This window comes from Sciurus carolinensis, chromosome 5 (assembly GCF_902686445.1).
Source record: "Sciurus carolinensis chromosome 5, mSciCar1.2, whole genome shotgun sequence".
In the NCBI taxonomy this organism is placed as follows: Eukaryota; Metazoa; Chordata; class Mammalia; order Rodentia; family Sciuridae; genus Sciurus; species Sciurus carolinensis.
This window is the reverse complement of record NC_062217.1, coordinates 119,877,688-119,899,764: the sequence shown is the minus strand read 5'-3', so window position 1 is coordinate 119,899,764 and position 22,077 is coordinate 119,877,688. Positions and strand designations below refer to the sequence as shown.

Here is a 22,077-nt window from a genome sequence, read left to right as displayed (position 1 = left end):
TGGATCTCAGAAGTGATATAATACAGGTAAAGAGTTTACCTGTGCAATATCTCACAATAAATATCGTTATTATCATGAAAAATTATTAAGGAACATTTCATGGCTCTTGAAATATACTGTCAAGCTTATTTATAAAAAGGGTTGTGATAATTTACAATTAATCAATTTACAATTAATTAATTCAATATTTCTTTCTCTCTCTCTCTCTTTTGTTATTGGGGATTGAATCCAGGGTGCTTTACCGCTCAGCCACATCCCCAGCCCTTTTTATTTTTTATTTTGAGATAGGGTCTCATTAATTTGTTTAAAGCCTAACTAAATTGTTGAGACTGACCAGAACTTGTAATCTTCCTGTCTCAGCCTCCTCAGCCATTGGGATAACAGGTGTGGACCACTATGCCTGGCTAATTCATTATTTTTTGAGTACACACTGTAGTTCAGGAACTGTTCAAGATACTAAAGGAGAGAGCACTGAACAAAACAGACAAAATTCCTGCATTTATGGAATTTTCAGTCTAGTGTAGGAGACAAAGTTATATATCTATTTATATAATATATGGAATAAAATGCATGAATTATATATAACTGCTCATTTATTTTCTTAATTATGTTACAAGTAATGAATATAATGTTATACAGTTATGTGTTATATAATAAAATGTCAGGAAGTACTAATTAATTTAAAGGAAAATATAGCAGGATAAGGGAACAGGGAACAAGAGAGTGATTTTCTTGCACAGGGTGATCGGGAAAGTTTGTGAGTAGACACCTGAATGAAGTGAGACAAGAATATAGCATGAGCAGTATGGGTGGATGGAAAGAAACAAGAAGAGTGAGACAAGAATGGATACCTCTTTCAGTGATGGATACCTCTTTTTATTTTTTTATTTTGAGACAAGGTTTCACTAAATTACCCAGGCTGTCCTTGAACTTGAGTCTCCTGAGTAATTGGGATTACAAGTATAACCTTTGAGCCTATCATGTTATCTTATTAAATTCCCACAACAACCCACTTGGATATGTACTATTAATCTATTATAGAAATGATGACTAAGTAATTTTCTGAAATGCAGAATATAAGTAAATGTCTGTGTGTTTGGGGAGATAGAAGGACCAAAGTCTGAAGTGAGTTGTAGGGTTTACACTCTGAATCCAGATAAGCCAAGACTAGCTATAGTCCCAGCTATTCTGGAGATGGAGACAGGAAAACTTCAAGTTTGAAACCCGCCTATGCAACATAGGCAATAGTGAGACCCTGTCTCAAAAAAAAAAAAAAAAAAAAAAAAAAAAAAAAAAAAGTCCCACAAGAACAATGAGGTATTTAAAATAAGAAAGTATGTTTTGTGGGTAGTCCCACCATTCCTAATGTTGAAATTATACTTATTACACTTTGCTAAGCATCTTGTCATTTTATACTAATTTCTTTAGCATACTGTTGTCAGTTGAATTTGGTCCCTCCATAAGACAAGTTTAAGTTCTAACCTCAGGTACCTGTGAGTGAGACTTTATTGGGAAATAAGGTCTTTGTAGATGCAATCAAGTTATAAACTCAAAATGGATTAGGGTGGATCCTAATCCAATCACTGGTATCCTTAGAATGAGGGAAATTGGGACACAGACACACAGAGGAAACACCAAGTGAAGATGGAGGCAGGATTAATGGGATGCTTCTACAAAGATTGTGAAGAAAACTAGGAGAGGTATGGGAAAAAAATTTCTCCCTGAAACTCCAAGAGGGAATCAACCAGCTGTCACCTTTTGGACTTCTGGCCTCCAGAACTGTGAGATAATAAAAAATTGCTGTTTCAAGATACTGATTTGTGTAATTTGTTAGAGCAGCCTTAGGAAACTAACACACATATTTAATATATTCTTGTATAGAAGATGAAGTGTCTACTTCATAATTTGAAATGTATTTCTCAGTAAAAGATACACAGCCTTGTGGAATTCCTTCTAGGTTTTCAACATTCTCTAAAGTCACAGGTCCTCGTAAATCTTAACAAAACTTCAAAATGCCTTGCTCCAAGTTCATCTGTTTTAAAAGAGGTTGTAGCCACTCTTCTGGTTATCCTTTGCTAAAAGGCCTGTGTATCCTTGAGCATTCATCCCTCATTAATCATTTAAACTTGCGGCACAGGGATGATTTGCATGAGATTTTGCTGGTCCTCCTCCTTCAAGACTGATGCTGATCCGTAGAATACCAGTTACCAGGTTTCCTCAACTATTTCCTCCTAAGGATAAAAGAAACTTGAAAGCTTTGTTAAAGGTCTCTCAGGAAGAGAGTGTGCCATTCTTCTTGGTATTGCTGGCTTACCTTCTCTCCCCGATGGGATCTAGCTATGTTGCGCAGGTGATTTCCAACCGAACTCAAGGGATCTGCCTGCCTCAGTCTCCTGAGTGTGGGGAGTCCACAGGCGCATGCCAACACACCCGGTTCTGAATAAATCCTTTTTTCTTGTCCCAACAACTTGCCCTCCACTCCCTGGAATCTTTTCACATTGGAGTAAACAGACTTGGTTTTGGTAACAAGATGGTGTTAAAACTGGCCCGTGAAATCCAGTTTTTTTGAAGCAGGAACTCTAGCTATATACCTTCCTTACTTTTCTTATTGAAAGAGGGCTTGCAACTTAAGCATATCACCCCGGGAAAGCGCAGGAAGTGTGAGCCAACACTATATCAGGAACCTGAACTGGTGGTGTTGACTTCAACGCGAGAAGCTTCAGCCATTGCTAACAATGTATCTCCCATCCTCAGATTAGCTCTAGTTGAGTCTACAGCCATCCGTCTTTATATATCCATCCTGTGGTTTCATCTGCTTATTCAAATCTCCTTGGGAAAAGGTAGAATAAAATAATGGAAAGACTAACGTAGAGCAGAAAGACTAAAAAAAGAGATTTTCTTGATAAAATGTCCCCTGTGCACTCAAGAGTGTTAATTAAAAACACAGACACCTTCTCTAGTCTTCGTAAACTCCAGCTTCTGTATTTGGGGGTTCCCACTTGTCAAAGGAACGCAAAGCTGCCCACTGCGCAGGCGCATGTATACCCTGGGAGGGTTCCGGCGCAGGCGCGCGTGCCGGGAAGTGGGCGGGCTCGCGCGCGAGCTCCGCGGTTCACTTCCGGTCAGCCCCTCCCCCTCCCCCTCGTAGCCACCTCCTCCTCTCCCTTCTCCTCCCTAGCCTCTCCCTCAACTCTCTCCACCCCTCACGCTCTCCGCCCTGCTCGCTTTCAGTTCTTCCCCTCCCGCTCCATCCGGGTCGCTGACGCCTGCCTCGGGACTGGACAGTGGTGGCGGCTGCTTTTCTCTGAGGAACCTGGTAAAGTTTCACAGGGGAGGGGAGCAGCGGAGCAGCGGCCCGAAGCCGGAGGAGCCCTGGTGATCGCTGCCACTGGCTGAAGGAGGGTCCCGGAGCTGGAGACGTGCCTTAGCAGCCGCGCAGCCTCGCTTTTTGGGGAGGGGCCGCCCTCCGTCGCCTTGGGCTTTCCCTGCCCTGAGGGGCCGGGTGAGTCGTTGCCGGGGTGGGTTCGGGGGCGTGTGGCGGCGTTAGGGAGGGGGCAGGCTGGGCTGGGCGGATACAGGCCGGCATGGCGTAGGGCGCTTTCTCAGCGCTTCCTGGGGTGAGGGGCGGGGGACGAGGGAAGGGTCGGTGCTCCCTGGCCCAGGGGCTGGAATGTCGCTCCTCCCTGGGGAAAGACCTCTCTGGGTCTGAGGCCGCGGGGTGCCCAGACTGGTCCACCGGCCTCTGCGTCTTGGAAGCTGCGGTAGTTGACTGGTCCGCCCGCGAGGTTGGGTGTGTGCAGACGATTTTTCTTCCCCGACCCGCGTGAGCTGGTGTGGATGCCTGTTGGGGCAAAGATAGGACTAAACTGCTTCTCATTTTCCTACCTGTTGCTGGAGAGAGAACTCCTTTCCCGTATCCCTTATGACTTTTATGAGAAAAGAGTGGCTAAATCCAGGCGCGCTGAAATCGAGGATATTTTCCTGTCCTCTTCTTAAACGGGGCGGGGGGGCGGGAACCCAAAAAAACTAAAACAGAAAACGGAAAGACAGTGAAGAACTCTCAGGAGCTGAAGAGTTCTGATGCCCCAAAAGAATGAAATCAAACTTCTTTTAATGGATGGATCACGGAATGGGACACCTTTGGCACTTGCTAGCTGTAATGTAGGAAAATTGGGCTTTGAAACTTTGAAGTTTCGGTGTAAGAAATGTAGGCAACTACAACAGGAATAATGTAGTAGCACTGGTGTTATTTAATAAAGTAATGCATTTGAAAATCTCTGCAGGTTTAGACTAAGTGGACTCTTTGTTATTTGTTTCTTTGCAAGCGAAGAAATATTCAGTCAGTGTACTGGAAAGTTCTACAGATTTCGCCACCAAACTATCAGTGCCCCAGCCCCCATTCCTGTTCTTGAAAAATCAGCAGTCCTGGTGGGGTAAATTACAGTTTTTTTCCCCATCTCCAAATAGTTGTCCCAGGGGTATACATAGACATAGATTACTCAAGGAGAATTTTTTAGTCAATTGGCACTTGTAATAGAAAAGGTTGAATTTGAGGGAGAATCAATATTGAAATTGCATATTTTTCTATATTATAATCACATTAATTTAGTGTTTAAATTTACAGTGAGGTTGGGTTGTTAGTATTTGGACTTGTAAAATAAGATCTTTGGAGGTGATTGTTTTAAGGTTATAACTTAATAGAATTCAAATTTTTTGTATGGCCTATTAGTATGAAAAATTGAAAGTCATTTAAATTGTGGGAAACTTAAATTTTTCCATTATTGGTTTTATTTTTGTTACAGAAAAGAACTTCAGTTTTCTGTTGATGTGGAGGTAGGTATTAGATTAATCATGCTATGATTTGAGGGAGATTGCAAGGTTGTGTTCTGCAGTGGCTGTATACTTGATTTTTGGGGGCGGGGGTATTAGAAAGGTCTTATTTCATGCTCTCATTGAAATTATTTAAAGTAAAAACAAACCAAAAAAAAACCTATGTGATTAATTTCATCAACACAGTTATTTTCATAAGTTTAATCTATCACAAAGACAACAGAAAACCAAAACTAGTTTGTGTTTTAAATTTTGCAAAGAATAATAGGAAGCCATGTATTTTCCCTTAGCATTTCTGTAGGGTGCATTTAAAAAAAGCTACAACTAATTGACTCTAGAAGCTAAATGATACTTATGTAGCATAGTTTAAAATGTTTTAGTGTTTACTGTATAGTGATTATTGTAGCCTATCACTTGATCAAAGAGCAGTTATACATCACGTTTCCTTTGAAGTCATATTAACTTTTTTCTATCTCCTCAGACATAGGGTACCTCCAACTTCCCAGTATTTCAGAAGTGAGTTTTGTATTGAAACTGGAAGACCAAAATAATTACAAGCATGTTGTGCTGGGGAAATGCATCCTTTGGACAACTAGGTTTGGGTGGAATTGATGAAGAAATTGTATTAGAGCCCAGAAAAAGTGACTTTTTTGTAAATAAAAAGGTCCGAGATGTAGGATGTGGACTCAGACATACTGTATTTGTTCTGGATGATGGAACTGTGTACACGTGTGGATGTAATGATCTAGGACAGCTAGGTCATGAAAAATCCAGAAAGAAACCAGGTAAGTGGAAAACATTTTTATTTGCTATTTCTAATAATTATTGTAAGTTTGAAGTGTTCTATTTCTGTAGTCTTAAACCTGTATTCTTTTTTTTTTTTTTTTTTTTTTTTTTTTTGGTGCTGGGGATTGAACCCAGGGCCTTGTGCTTGCTAGGCAAGCACTCTGCCGACTGAGCTATCTCCCAGCCCCTTAAACCTGTATTCTTGATCAAACTTTAAAAGCAAAGCAGGAGTTAATTATATCCTTGACATTTGCTTGTTTCTTGATTTTAAGTGCTTTTTTTTTTTTTCTTTTACTATTATTATAATTTTGTAATTTATTTTGTGATGTTTCTGTACATTTGGGGGAAAAAAAACCCATAGGATAAAAGCCGTCTATTTTTATTTATTTGCCTAAAACGTTAATTCTTCTATTTATCCCCTTTATCGTATTTTAGATACACAATTTTTTTGGTTTAATCAGAAATATCATTTTTACTACACTAATTTGCTACTTTCAAGTATCAGTGCTGTCTTAATGTTTTTGTGAATCTGAGGTATTCTGAGTTTTCAGTAGCTGATCAAGCAGAATTTAAAACAATTTTTTAGGAAAAATGAGAGTTTTGAGGAATTTGGTAACATTTCATGTTCTGTTTTCCTGGATGTCTTAAAATTAAATATTCCACATTTAGGAATGTTACTATGTTTTGCTTTCAGTTATGCTAACAAAAGTTACTATCTTAAGGTGTTAAATTTGGGTGAGACTGCAACTGTATTGACTTGGTTTCTTTAAACTTGAGCAATAATGACAAATATTTTCTATGGTAGTTTTTTTTTTTATCTGACAGTTCACTTTTTAAGTTGTTTCTGTTGTTAAGTTACTTTTGAGAGTTAATACAGATATAATATATTTAGGCATTACATTTAAGGTACCTTTCTTCTTTCATACCATCTCAACACTATGCAAAACTTCATTCTTTTGATAATGAAAACTGTAAATAATGTAGTTTTTGTCCATTGTTGTTAAGGTCTTAATCTATCTTGTCTCTCCTGCTTTAATTTGTAGTTTAGTTTTAATGATAGTAATACTTAATACAATAGATTTTGTTATTTTAGAACTCACGGTAAATGGCAACTTCTTTGTACTCTACCTCACTAAGAATATTTCATGGAATCTTACCAGATTTTCATAATTTCAGGCATTGAGATGGTCACTTGGTAGAAATGAATGAATGGCACTTTACCTATAATGACTCTGATTTTTATCTGTGCTGTAGAGGCAAAAGGGCCCTTTACTTTTTTTGTTTACTTTGGAATGTTGCCTCAGGTGAAATTTTCATGGTATTGGGGCTTCCTCTGTTCTTTATACTTAACATGCCCCATAGAAATAACTGAACTTTGTATTTCTTTAATTTTTGAAAGGATGGAGGGCAAGTAGAAAATACAAAGCCAGCATATAAAAATTGCCAATGTAGTTACTGCAGTTCACTAAGGTTTAGAAGTTTTATAGTTATTGAGCACCTGTTCTGTGTCCAGGACGAGCAAGGGTAGATGCTGTGTATGCATAGTACAGTGATAATGCCTGAAACAGCTTCTAACTTTATAGGTGAGATTCTAAAAAACTTAACTAGCCACTTCTTTGTGGTCTTGTTGACATTGTGTTGATTGCATTGTGACATCTATATCATCCTTTAGTTTCATCCTGGAAGAATTATATGATAATACAAAGTTGGGAGTGTGGGTTTCCTTAAATTAGGATACCTCTTTAGGATTGCCTCATTGTTGTCCAGGTTATGTACCATGGTCTGGGATAGAAAAGTGATAAAATGAGCTTTGTCTTTTAGAAATTGAGCCTGGGTTGGGAGTTAAAATGAAACAACTGGAAATTTGAAATGCTGTGCTAAATACTTTGAATTCAGGAAATTTAATTGATGAGAAATTAAATTAAATTAAAATAAGATTTTGGGGGAGAAAACGAGGGCTTAAGTTTAATTTTGTCCACAGTAGCTAAAAAGTAAGTCTGACTGGGCATGGTGGTGCACGCCTATAATCCCAGTGACTGGGGAAGGAGGCAAGACTAACACAAGTTTGAGGCCAGCCTCAGCAACTTGTCGAGGCCCTAAGCAACTTGGTAAGACCCTGTCTCAAAGAAAAATATAAAAAGGCGGGGGATATGCTCAGAGGTTAAGCACCCTTGGATTCAATCCTGGCACCCGCCCCCCTCCCCTCAAAAAAAAAAAATCTAGGGCTGAAATTGATTAGTTTTATAGAGGGGGATTCTGATCTTGAGGAAAACCTTTCATTATTAGAAGTCCTGGTTCAGTGACATATTGAAGTGTTCCAATGATTCAGAGGTAGGAAAAAGTGTAAGTTCAAGAACAGGTGATTGTGATAGGGACTTCGTTTTTTTTAACCTCAGTCTTGGTTTAAACTGTTTGAGTAGTAAATTTAATGTTTTTAACTAAATTACTTGTTTGAAGTAATTCCTTAACACTTTAAATGTGCCCCTTTCCTAATTTAAATTTGCGTTTGAGGAATGGATTACAATATAATAAGTTGTGGATTTTATTTGATTTTAAAGTCTTCTGATAATTGAGCAGAATGGTTATATTTCTAGGATCATGTAGTAAGTAAACTTAGTTCATTTCTTCAGAGCTTTAAATTTGTGTCAGAGAAAGCAGAAGGAATGGACCTAAGAATTATTTCTTAACATAGTTTGGCTTTATAAACATATTCTATGACTAATAAGTAGGGAAAGAGAAAGAGTAAGCCTCATTAACAGTAAGTTATCCTTGAGTCACAATAATTTACTAGAGTACTTGGCCTCATAGGGTAGTAAGTAGATTTGGCCTGTGGCATGTTGGGAGAGTGTTTCCATTCTGGACATTTTCTGATACACATAGAAAGGTTTAACTGATTTATTGTACCAAGAATGTAGATTAAGTTCACATTCATTCCATTTCTCTTGTACATGTATTCCCCTAGCTATCACTAGTAGCTTTTTCTGAATTATTTCCAGAGGAGTGAATGTCTATTTCACTCATGTGTATTTTGGTGGGAGGTGGTGAGTGTTAGGGCTTATGTTCAGAACTTTTTAATTACTTTTTTTAAGCCAGTGTCTTAATTTCTTCTTCCTCCTCCTCTTTTTTTTAAAAATTTTTGGTAGTGTTTGAATTTCTTTCCTTCTTTTTTTGTACTGGGAATTGAACCCAGGGACACTCTACCTCTGGGTACATCCTCATTCGTTTCATTTTTTATTTTATGATAGGGTCTTCTAAGGTGCTGAGAGTCTTACTTGATTGTCAATACTGACCTCAAATTTGTGATCCTTTTATCTTAGCTTCCCAAGTCTCTGGGATTGTATGCTTGGGCCAGTGTGCATCTTGGTGTCTTTATCTTTTTCTTTTGGTACTGGGAATTGAACATGGGCACTTTACCACTGAGCTACATTCCCAGGCCTTTTTATTTTTATTTTGAGATGGATCTCACTAAGTTGCCCAGGCTGGCCTCGAATTTAACAATCCTGTCTCAGTCTCAGATCCCTGGGATTGTAGGTGTGTGCCACCATGCCCGGCTGTGCCCCTCAGTGTCTTAATTCATAACTAACAAGTGAATAATTTAACCTTCAGTAAGCCATATCAGTTCATTTAAATGAATTGTTTTGTTTATGCTTCCTTCCAAATTCACTTCTGAAAATTTTAAGATAACTTGTAGGAAGTGTACTTTTCTTAACAAGTTTCTTTACTCAGTATTTATCTAGTCATAGCTATAACCTGGTGACCATGGTCCTAAATGTTTTGTACGTTTATTTCCATTTATTTCATTTTAGAAGCAATATTAAACTTTTATGACCATAATTTGTAAATACTGCGGCATAATTCTATTTCAGTAGCTTTTTGTGGTTTATAAAGTTCTTTCAGATGGATTATCTCATTTAATCCTCTCAACAGTCTTGTATTTAGTACATTATGTTCCTCATTTTACAGATGAGGCAACTGAAGTTAAAAGAAATTGAGACTAAGAGTGTTACTAGACTAGCAGACATTAAGAAACCACTCTAAATCCTGTAGTTTTTACTTTCATCCCACAAAGGTTTTCTCCTACCCTAGTGAAAAGGTAAAATATTTGTTCACCTAGGAGGAAAATAGTCACTGCTATTATAAAGTAATTCTGAGGGTTGAAAAAAATTTATTTTGTAACTAAGATTATACAATTAAGACACCACGTTTTATTACCCACACCTTGTGCATAAATTCAAGTCATTTTAAGAACCACGTAAGATTGAGAGTTGTTTTCAAGATGTAATATTATGCCATCACAGACTAAAAATCCAAGTATGTATAGTTTATTCTTGGATGGAAGACTCATTTGTTTAGCAAAACTAATAATAAGTAAAATTTTGAATAATGTGATAAAATTAATTATAGTTTGTATTCAGCATTTATAGAAGATAAAAAGATGATGAGCATTGATCCTGTTTCCTGTATTACTATAACTTACTTGCTGCTTTCATTCTGACCTGTTCTCTCTCTTCACAAAAAAAATCTGTAGATCAGCTGTTCCATAAAATACAGTTGAAATTTAAAAAGTATACACATGGGAAATTATTTACTAGAATGGGCTAAAAATACCAAATATTTCTTACTGAACCAAAGTATATAAAACCAAAGAAATTCATTGTGTTCTATAACTTACAAATTTCACAATATCTTCTAAGGAAGAGAAAGATATAGGTGATTTGAAGACTTGAAAAAAGTAATTACTTGCGTCAGGATTGCAGGCTTGTTTTGGACACTGAGAAACAGTAGCCAAGAATCTGTCAAGTGTAGGGAAAAGAAAAACCCATAATGCAAACAGATGCTACTGTTAGAGAGATGTATAATAATACTTTACTTTGTGTAGGACCCTACATCTGAGGAATTTCAAGAGCATTACACAATAATTCATGGTTCCTTTCAAAATGCTTGTGACACAATTTGCAAGAATTATCCTCATCTTAGGGGATAAATTTACGGAGAAATGGCAGCACAAGTTGGTAAGTAACTTGTCAAACAGCTGGTGACTGGCGAACAGCTATAATGAGTCTGAAAGTTTAACCTACCAGTCTCCTACCTTATTCACTAAATTGTGCTTATGTTTAGAATTATTTGCAGTAATATTTTCTGTTTGAGGCAGATCAAATATTAATGCACAGATTGTTTCCTTGCCATTCTGTCTGATGGCCTAGCGAAATAAATTGTTCGTTGAGATGATTGCATTATGGTCATAATGGTATGAGGAGTATTGAATTTAGTTGTGCTGAGAATCAAACCCAGGGCCTCTTGCATACTAAGCAGGTACTCTACCAATGAGCTATATCTCTCAGCTCAAGAATATTCAGATAAAACAAATAAAAACTTACTGTGGTAAACACCTCGTCTTTTCTCATTTCTCTTACATGTCATATTCCCCTTCGTTGTCTTAACTACTATGCTGTTAAACTGTCCAAGGTCTATAGAAATTGCTATGCAGCGTTGATTTGGTGGCTAATATTAGAACTTGAATTGGTTCCTTAGGTTGTATCAAGACTATCATGTATATAAATTTGTCTGTCTCTGGGATGTATTGATTTGGTGATGCCTTATGAAATTCAAACCAAACAGACAATAGTAATAGCGGTAGATGCCTAATCTGAGCAGTTTTTAACAAATGGCAACTTCTTCAGAGAGTTTTTTCTTTGCGTTTTTATAGGGTTGAATGTGACCCACATACTTTTCTCAATAAATAGGAGTTTGGAAGCTTTCAGTTTCAGGGTTATCAAGGATTCTTGTTGGAAGGGCAACCTAGGTGGTCCAGTGTCCATCATCATAGAAGATTCTTAGCATTCCATGTCCTTTGTATGTTATATGAATGTAGTGCCGTTAAATTCATTCTCACAAACCCCATTTATTTTTAAAAAAACTCTGTTTTCCTGAACTATTAAAAATATTTTAGTACTTGGATGACATATTAAAAACCTTGTAGAGGAGTTGTACTCAGTGAACACATGGATTAAAATTGTTAGTAAAATGGGTAGTGTTTATGCAGAAACCATGTAATGAGCCCATGGCATATTTCCTTTCTGCTTCTCTATGCTTGGTTTTTCATTCTGATGGAATTAAAAAGGCGGTAATTTTAAAATATCAATAGATTTCGACAGTTCTTTCATGTGCAATAAAGGCTGTATTGAGTGTAATTGTACAGAAATTTATTCATGTTACTATAGGTGCAAAAAAAAGTCTTGAATTTCGATCACTCATTCTTTAAACCAAATATCTCTGTGCGTGTGTGTGTGTGTGCGCGTGTGTGTGTGTATTTTTTTAAACCTGCACTTATACTCTTTTGTCTTGCTTTTTTAGCGTGGCAGGATTTTAGTTTAGCTTTCCTTGACCATGAGGAAAACATTCTGGAAGCCTTTACTAATGTTTTTCACAAATTAATTGGAACTCTCCTAATCATTTTTATTTTTAAATTTTTTTGCAGTGCCAGAGATTGAACCTTAAGGATTTAAACTTGGTAGGCATATAGCTCAGTAGAGCACTTGCCTAGTATATCTTGAGTTGGATCCTTAGTACCACTGTTAACTCAAAACAAAGCAAAAGTATTTCATGTTCTTGGTAGAAAGTTGGAAAATATTGGAATATAAAAATTGACCCTAATGCCATCATGCATAGATAAGTACTATTATCATTTGGTACCTTTTCTCTACTCATGTTTCTGATTATAGTCTGATAGTATCTTATTCCGTCTCAACTTTTTTTTTTTAAATAGTGTTCTCTCATGTTCTCAAATATCTTTGAGTGATATTGTGAATGATCATTTAACATTTAATTATTTAGATATTAAAAAAATATGGGTTTCTTGAATTTATTTTCAGATTTTTGTTATAAATAATGCTGCCATGAATGTATGTATGAATTTAGTCTTTATTTACATCTGTTTATTTCTTTAGGAAAGAAAAATTTTAATTTTAGCTCATCTAGAATAAATAATAACTGAATCTAATCTAATTTAGCATGTTTGTGTTGCTGGGGATTGAACCCCAGGGTCTTGCACATGCTAGCTAAGTGGTTTGTCACTGAACTACATCCCCAGCCCCGTGTTTTTGAGATAGGGTCTTGCTAAATTGTCCAAGCTGGTCTCAAACTTGTGATTCTCCTGCCTCAGACTCATTGCTGGGCTTATAGGCACGCACCACCATGCCCAGTGCTTGACATTTTAAAATAAGCCAGACTTGGTGGCGCATACCTATAATCTCTGACTTGTGAGGCTTAAATGGGAGGTTCCCAGGTTCAGGCAAGTCTGGGGCCACACAGTGAGAACTTGTCTCAAAGTAAGCAGGGTTGGGAATGTAGCTCAGTGGAAAGTTCCTCGGGTTCAATACCCAGTTCAGGGTAGGGAGAGGGAGGTGAAAAAGGTAAAATTGAGGTCAGATTATAGAATTAAATTAAGGAGCTTGAATTTAATTTGGTTAATATTCATTGATAGTTTGTCATGGGAATTAATATGGATTACAGAAAGGAAGGATTGGAAAGGAGAGAATTTGGGGTAAAGAAATTAGGCTGTGATAGTAGTCCTTCAAAACAAGAAAGGAGCAGGTAGATCTAGGAGAGATTAGGGAAGCAGAAAGAATGGACAGGTTTGATTTAGAAGTGAATAGTAAACTGGACACTGTGGTGCATGCTTTTAATCCCAGCAGTTTGGGAGGCTGATGTTCAAAGCCAGCTTCAGCAGTTTAGCAAGGCTGTAAGTAACTTAGACCCTGTGTCAAATTACAATATGAAAAGGACTGGAATGTGGCTAAATGCTCCTGGTTTCAATCCCGGGTACAAAAAAAGAAAAGAAAAATAAATGTTTAAAAAAAAAAAAGAATAGTAAGTATAAAGAACCAGGCATGATTCTAGGTGGAATCATTAATAAAAATGAGAATCCAGCAAGAGAAGGAATATGAAATCTGTTTTATTTTAGGAGGAAAGAGAAGATTCTGGTGAAGTAAATTTTGTTATAAATTTGATAGCAGTATTCAGTGGGTAGTAAGAGATTTATACCCATGTGAGAAGAATATTAGGGCTAAAGGCACAAATATTTTATTTCCAGTTTTGCTTTTTCAAGTTTAGAGTAGGCTAACATTCCAATTATTAATTGCTCTCCTAATCCAATGTATCAAGTAACTAATAATCCATTAACTATTTAATTTTGTGCTTTTGAGAAATTGTTTAAAATGCCTGGGCAAATAGGATACCTTTGTAAATTTAAGGTAAACTGAATTATTGCTTATTATGCTTCATCTGTTTTGTAAGTTCAAATTGTTATATACAGATGAATGAAAACATCTGTTTGCCAGGTGCCTTCTGCTAGCCTGAGCATTTGGATTTTTTTTTTTTTTGTTTTTTTGGGGTGCTGGGGATCAAACCCAGGGCCTTGTGCTTACAAGGCAAGCACTCTACCGACTGAGCTATCTTCCCAGCCCCAGCATTTGAATTTTGTTAATAGGTTTATTTGTTTATTTAACGAACACAACCTGTTAATTACTATGTTTGCATGACTTCCAGGTGTTTCTGGGGAAAAAGCTTTTTGAAGTTACATTATGTACTAACAGATATAAGTTGTTTTTGGTTGACTAATAGCAGAAATAATTGTAACTATAAGTTGGGTATGTGCTGGCAGTTTAGGCAAGAGCTGGGAAATATGCCTTCTGAGGCAGTGCTATTTTTGTGACAGGGAAATGGGAGGCAGGGAAGGAATAGGCTAAAAAATATCCTAAGGAGCAGTATTAGGAGTATCCGAAAATAGCTGGAGAAAAGTGTTGTTAGTTATCTGTTGGTTATTAGAAGTTTGACTTTTTTTTAATTTTAATTTTAGGGATGGCATGATGAGAATAAAGTAGAGCTAAGATTGCTTCCCACAGTTGATCCCGAGTATTTACCAATTAGCACAAGTGTACTTTCTGATCCAAGGGTCACTTGGCTATGGATTTCATAACCAGGCTCTCTTAACAGGAATGAACCTTATGAACCTAGTTATTTCTGAAGAGTAATTGGGTAAAGTGGGGATTGGGTGTTAACAGAACATAGGTTTATTCAGTTCCAAAGTTGAGTAAGTTCCTTAAACTGTGCGTAAGGAGGAAAGTATATATTTAGAAGTTGGTATGACTGTATATGAGAAGAAATATACAAACCATATTATTGAAGAACTATTTAGTAATGAAATATTATTTATAATATTGAGAAACTATAATGCTGATATTAAGAAATGTGTTAGGTACTATGTGGAATCCTTTATTTAAAAGTCTTATAATCACCTTGCAAATTACCTATTTGCTCAGATATATGTATTTATTTATTTGTAGTACTGGGACTTGAGCCCAGGGGTGGTTCAATTCCTACACTGAGCTACGTCCCAGTTCTTTTTCTTTAATTTTGAGACAGGGTCTCACAGTTATTGAGACTGGCCTCAAACTTTCCATTCTCTTTCCTCAACTTCCTGAGTTACTGGGAGTATAAGCATGTACCACTACACCCAGCTATATTTGCTCAGTTTAATAGGTGAGGAAAATATCACTTTAGTAGTTTATATAACTCATCCAGAGTCAAAATTAATACTTCCTTAATTTTAAACAATAGGCGGTTGGAACAATGGAAGAAAATGCACCATTTGTAATAGGGAAAAAAAAAAAGGTATAAAATAACCCAGGAATAGAGTAGTAAGAAATATGCAAGACCTATTTGAAGAATTAAAAGCATTACTGAGGGACACAAAAACTTGATCAAATGAAAATCACATACGTGGATAGGGACATTCAGCTACATTAAGCTGTTTTCTCTAATTTGTAAATTTAATGTGACTCTAATAAATCCCGGTTGGTTTTTTGAAACTGGACGTGGATTCTCAAATTTATATGGAAAAAACAACCTAAAGTTGCTGGGAAAACTCTGAAAAATAGAGAGGTAATACATTAAATTCAATATTAACATGTTTAATTTTAAAACTATAATAAATTTACTTTAAATAGATATATTAAACCAACAAAACCAAATATTAAAGCTAAGACATAAACCCATATAACCTTAAATCAATAGGGAATAGATTTAGGTGGGCACTATTTCAGTAAATGGAATTGAAATGTAGGAATGTTATATAGAGAATAAAAATGCTGGGTTAATTCCTCATTCTATGTACATATTTGGATAAATTCCCAATGAACCAAATATTTAAATGTAAAACTAATAAAAGTACTAGAAGAAAACATGGACAAATTTTATTTTGGGATTAGAGAAGTCTTTCTGACTAAAATGTGAGTAGACATAAAAAAAAACTTATTACAAAAATAAAAAATAATAAGCTAGGCTGAAATTACTGTATACAAAGTTAAAAACTCAATTAGGAGAACATTTATGACTTATGTTAAAGTGCTGATCTCCCAGAAGTAAAGCAGTCCTGGCAACTAATGGGCAAAATGGGCAAAGGATATGAAACAGGCATTTTTACAGAAAAGGAAATACAATTTTTTTCCATTTTTTTATTGGTACATTATAATGTGAGATAATAATGGGATACATTATGCCATATTTATACATGCACATAATTTGATCAGTCTCATCCCCTAGTACTTTCCCTTTCCTTCCCCTTAATCTGTTTGCTATACTCTACAAATAGTTTTTATTTTTAGTTTTTTTTTATTTCTTTCTTTTTTTTTTTTTTTGGTACCAGTGTTTGAGCCCATGGGTGCTTAATCACTGAGTCACATCCCCAGCATTTTTTATTTTGGTATAGGACTTCACTAAGTTGCTTAGGACTTCGCTAAACTGCTGAGGCTGTCCTGGGACTTGTGATCCTCCTGTCTTAGCCTCCAGAGCTTCTAGGATCATGGGCATGGACCACCGTGTCCAGCTACAAATGGTTTTTAAATGAGCACAGTTTAACCTCATTCACATTAAGAGACATACAAAACAGTATACTAAGGTAACTGTTGTTCCACATACAAGGTTAACAAAAATCCTTAGTTTTGACAGAACACTGTCAGAATGGTCAGTAAACAAGTATTCATATGTTTGTGTTGATGTAAATTAAGAAACTTCTACAGGGACAATTTGCCAGCATATGTCAGATTTACAAATGAGCATACCTTTTTATGTTAAAAAAAAAAAAAAAAAGCCCCATTTCCAGGAAATTATCTACTAGCTTATTTGTAAAACAACATGTACTGCAACATTGTTTATAATGGTAAAACATTAGAAACAATCTTAATGTCTTTTTGGAATTGGTAAAATAAATTATAGTCCATCTAATCAGTGTAATGTAATGTTATCTAGTTTTGAAAGGATGAAGGAGTTCTTGAACTGATACAGGAAGAACTATAACATATATTAAAAAGAGCAAAGTGTAGAACATTGCATAGAAAACTATATTTTGGGTAAGTCAAAAGGAAAAGTATACATTTGTATTTATTTAGATGCATTAAAAAATCTTGGAAGGATACATATAATTATTATCTAATTATTCTTGGTACAAAAGTGGGAGAAGAGACAAGAACTAGGTTGGTGGAAGGCATGAATGATAGATGGACTTTTGCTGTGTACCTTTCTTTTTTTGAACAGTGTAAATGTATAACTGTTAAAACGTGTATTTTTATTTCTTTTTTTTATTTTTTGGTAAAGGTGGGTTCTGGAATTAAAGTGCTTATGTACAAATCCCGCTCTGTTGCTTGTTATCTTAAGCACATTGCTTATTCTCTGTGTTCCTAAATATTCTCTTCTATAGAATTAGGATAATCATGCTAACTCTTAGGGTGGTTTAAGTCAGGTAACATGTAGTACAAAGAACAATGTCTGGCATGTGGTAAATAAATGTTTCCCTAAAATAAAAAAGCTATTAGAGTGAGAATTTAAATTTAGGTCTGCCATATACTAATACAGGTATTATTCTGTCTTCACGTTTGTCTAAATGCCTGTTATATATAGAAACAGTGCCTGTTCAGTATAGAAACTATACTATTTACATGCTTGCTTCCATACTGCCATATACTAATACAGGTATTATTCCGTCTTCACGTTTGTCTAAATGCTTGTTATATATAGAAACAGTGCCTGTTCAGTATAGAAACTATACTATTTACATGCTTGCTTCCATACTGCCATATACTAATACAGGTATTATTCCGTCTTCACGTTTGTCTAAATGCTTGTTATATATAGAAACAGTGCCAGTTCAGTATAGCAACTATACTATTTACATGCTTGCCTCCAGATAGACAATGCCTGTCTTTTCATTTATAACTACAATTCAGGCTTTTACTCAACAACAGGTGTCTTTGTAGTGCATTTCTGACACTGTTCCAGGCATGAAAGTACTTTGCATTTAGAGTTTAAATACCTTAGAGCTCTTTTTCAAAGACTATGCCAAAATTTCAAAAAAATTCATATTGGAACAAGGTATATAATGAATGGGTTTCTTTACCTTCAGACTTAAAAGATGTTACAGGACAAGAAAAGAACCAAATATGCCATTTTTCTTGTGAGAAGCACATAAATAATTGAAATTAGATTGGTTATCGATTTTAATAGATTATTTGATGATGAATAATTATAAGGTCTAGTTGGTGTACTGATATTTTGAGGAGCATAGACACCTGAATAAATAATACTTATTCACACTTTTAAACCCTGCCCCTCCCAAAATGTTGAGTTGACCTTAAAATTTAAAATAAATGCATTTGCTGGGCACAGTGACCACTTGAAGGTAAGGCAGGAGGATCTCAAGTTCTAGGCCAGCCTCAGCAACTTAGTGAGTTCCTAAGCAACTGAGCAAGACCTTGCCAAAATAAAAAGCTCAGTAGCGCAGTGGTAAAAGTGCTTTGTGGGTTTAATTCCCAGTATCAAAAAAAAAAAAAAAAAAAAGCCTTTGATTATACCTTCTTATTCTAATTTGCATTTGCAGTTATTTCCATACCAATCTAAGTAATTCTTTTGCTTCATGTATAAATCTATTTATGTGAACTGTGGGAGAAATTTATATATCAAGAAAATAAAAAAGATAGTTATGACTGGAATTATAAAATTAATAAATTTGGAGAACAAATAAGGAACATTTGTAATGGAAACCATTGTGGAAAATGGAAATGGTAATGAAAACCATCTAGGTTCTGCAGCCTCCCTCTCTTCAAAACTGCAAAAACAACTTATCTTTGGGGTGTTAGTTTAGTGATAGAACTCTTGCCTAGCACGTGTGAGACTCTGGGTTCGAACCCAGTACTAATACAAAAACAAAAAAATCACTCTTCCTTTTTTTTGTTAATGTTTCTTGAACTTACCTAGGTTTAAACCTTAGATTCACTTTGGGGTGAATGTTGGTGCCTGTAGCACCAACATTAAATCAGATGCAAATTTTTATCGATTATTTTATTAGGAACTTTCTTGTCTTTATTACCTTTGCAGATGGTTAACTGGGTGATCTTGAGCCACTTAAACTCTTGAGCCCTTAGTTTCCTCCTATCTCTATCTAAAATTCTTTGTTTTTATTCTAGTTAGGTCATTTGTAGTCTATGCAAGAACTGTGGCAACAATTTTCTAACTGATTTCCCTCCTCCAATTTACTCTTCTTGTTATTCCAAGTTAATCTTTCTTATGGCATATTTCCATTTCAGTCTCTTAAAACTTCTCAGTTAAAATACCGTCTCCTTCACACTCCCTGGTCACTCTTGTAAGTACTTAAAAGAAAAAATATTAACAACACTATGTATTTATAAAATAAATATATTCTGAAAACAAGTTATTAAAACATAATATTGTATTTGTATATTAGCAAAAGGCTAGCTGGTCAGTAAATAGGGAAATATTTATAACAACGTATTTATCTGTGAAATAGGTATGATGGTACACCCATCTTATGGTGTTATGAGGATTAAATTATTAGTCTTTAGCACAGTGCTAGACACATAATAATCTATATGTATTTTAACTGTCTTTAAAATAGAATGCATAATAGGGGTTTGGACTTGTGAATATATCCATTATTAATTTCATAATTCAGATGTTTCTCTGTTTAAATATTTTTTATTTTGCTGTAAACTAACATATGTAAGTTATTTTAAATTAAAATATTTTTGTGCTGTTAGGGATCATGCCTCTGCTTGCCTAGGCAAGTGCTGTATCACTGAATCACACCCTTATCCTCTAACTTTAAATTTTATAATGGAATTTATTAAAATATTTTCTTGGGTATGGGTCATACTATTCCAAATTCCTTGGTAATTATTTGGTGGTAATTTCAGAGAGCAGAAGTTTTCATTTAATTTTTGAGATTTAAGTTTTTCTTTAATTTTTTTGCAGCATAACTTATGGTCATTATAATCTTGATATTAGAGATTCTTTCAAAAGTGTCAAATAATTTTTACTTTATTTAAACAATAATTTTATTTCTTTTCAATAACAGGGAAATTTGTGTCTTAAGTGAAATAGCTTTTGCTAGTTTGTTTTCTTTGTAATAAAATCAGCAGCATGATTCTTTAAGGGGAAATAAATCTGACTTAATTCCATGATAATAGTCCCTAATTCCAAATGATTAATGTCCTCATCTTAAAAAAGTGAGAATCATAAAATGTCTCAATTATACATCCAGTTGTTTAATTAAACAAAGAAGAAAAAAAGAAAAAACAACTAGTCGTTGACAATTTAGTATTTTTCCAATTTTTTCTTTCTCTAGAAAATAAGACTAAAATTTTTAAAAAGTGGAATTTAGTAATACTTTAAATCTCATAATGTGATATCTTGTGAACTTTAAAGTTAAATTTTTAGATGTGAATCTTAAGTGCTCTTTACATTGCTTTAATTGGAGTTTTGAGTTGTTCAGAGAGAAGGGAAGAGGAAATCTGTTTTTAGCAACTAGTGAGGTATGGCAGGACAAGATTTGAAACTTATCATTTGACAGAATTGAGCTCTGAACACTGCAAATAACCAAAACAAACAACCATAATATAGGTATTTAACAAACTATATTCCTCTGACTTTCAAGTGTTGTAGTTGTTATCAAGATGACTGTGGGTATTCATAGCAATAATGTCTTCTATATCCTGATAATTTGAATATAAAATCAACAGAATTTTGAATTATTGTTCACACTTTGTTGAAGTTTAGAGTCCCCCCCTCCTCTCTTTGTGCAAATACTCTACCGCTGGGCTATACTACAGCCCATCAAGATAATTTCTTTTTTTTCTTGTGGTTCTGGGGATTGTACCAAGGGCTTACCACTTATTAGGCAAGCCCTATACCACTGAGCTGTACTCGCAGCCCCAGAGGGTTTTCTTTTGTTTTTAATTAAAAAAACAAAACAAAAATACCTAGAACTTAAATTCATTGACTACACTAAGAGTTAAGATTAACCCTGGATTTGGATCAGACTTGTTAATCAAACTTTTCAATCACATAGTCCCTATTTAATGAATTGTGTTTTTTAGAAAACTTTGACTCAATTTCCTCTTTATTTTTTCAGATTTTATTGTGTATATTTGAGGTTTACAACATGATGTTTTGAGTTATATACAGTTTATATACACAGATATATAGAGTATATACACAGAAATTAACCTATCTCATATAGTTGCTTTTTGTGTATAACAAGAGAAGCTAAAAATCTACTTATTTAACAAAAATCCTTACTATAATAGAATTTTATTAACTTTAGTCCTCATTTTGTATGTATGATCTCTAGACTTTCTTCATCCTGTGTATCTGCTGTTACTTCCTTTGACCTATATCTCCTTATTTACCTCTTCCATGGTAATCATTATTTCATTCTCTTGTATTTTAAGCTCTTTTTTAAAAAAGTTATTCCACATGTAAGTGAGATTGTAAAATGTTTTCTGTGTCTGGATTATTTCACTTGGCATAGTGTCCTCTAGGTCTATCCATGGTGAGGCAAATGGCAGGATAATTGCATAATGGCTTTTTTGAGGTCAAATAATATTCCATTTTGTGTGTGTTTGTGTGTGTGACTTTTTAAAATCCATTTGTCAGTAGGCATTTAGGTTTTTGCCATATCATATTGATTACTGTGAATAAAGCTGCAGTGAACATGGGAGTGTGGTTATCTTTATGAGATGATTTCATCTCGGGTATTTTCAAAGAAGAGGTATTGCTAGGTCATATAGTAGTTACATTTTAAAAATTTCTTTAGGAATCTCCATATTGTTTTCCATAATACCTGTACCTGTACCAATCTACATTCCTATCCTTTTCTTCACATCCTTGCCAACATTTGCTATTTCTTTCTTTCTTTCTTTTTTTTTTTTTGGTGGTGCTGGGGGTCGAACTCATGGCCTTGTGTTTGCAAGGCAAGCATTCTACCAACTGAGCTATCTCCCTAGCCCCTGCTATTTCTTTTTGATGATACCTACCCTTACAAGAGTGAGGTGATATTGCAGAGTGATTTTTTAAAAAATATTTTTGTAATTGTTGATGGATCTTTATTTT

The 22,077-nt window shown here is 35.1% G+C and overlaps 1 protein-coding gene across 4 annotated transcripts in view; it reads left to right on the top strand.

The window, feature by feature from the left end:
• The first annotated feature begins 3,194 nt into the window (after nucleotides 1–3,194).
• Nucleotides 3,195–22,077, top strand: part of Herc4 (HECT and RLD domain containing E3 ubiquitin protein ligase 4) — a 116,219-nt gene continuing 97,336 nt past the window's right edge. For 2 of the 4 annotated variants that reach the window (XR_007108809.1, XR_007108810.1), the window contains exons 1-3: nucleotides 3,195–3,502; nucleotides 4,803–4,833; nucleotides 5,312–5,615. Coding sequence is in view for 2 of the 4 variants with exons in the window: in XM_047553513.1 (XP_047409469.1) it covers nucleotides 5,390–5,615 (226 nt within the window). In the remaining 2 variants the exon portion in view is untranslated. The remainder of the gene's footprint in view (nucleotides 3,503–4,802; nucleotides 4,834–5,311; nucleotides 5,616–22,077) is intronic. The other 2 variants (XM_047553513.1, XM_047553512.1) reach the window with 1 other exon arrangement.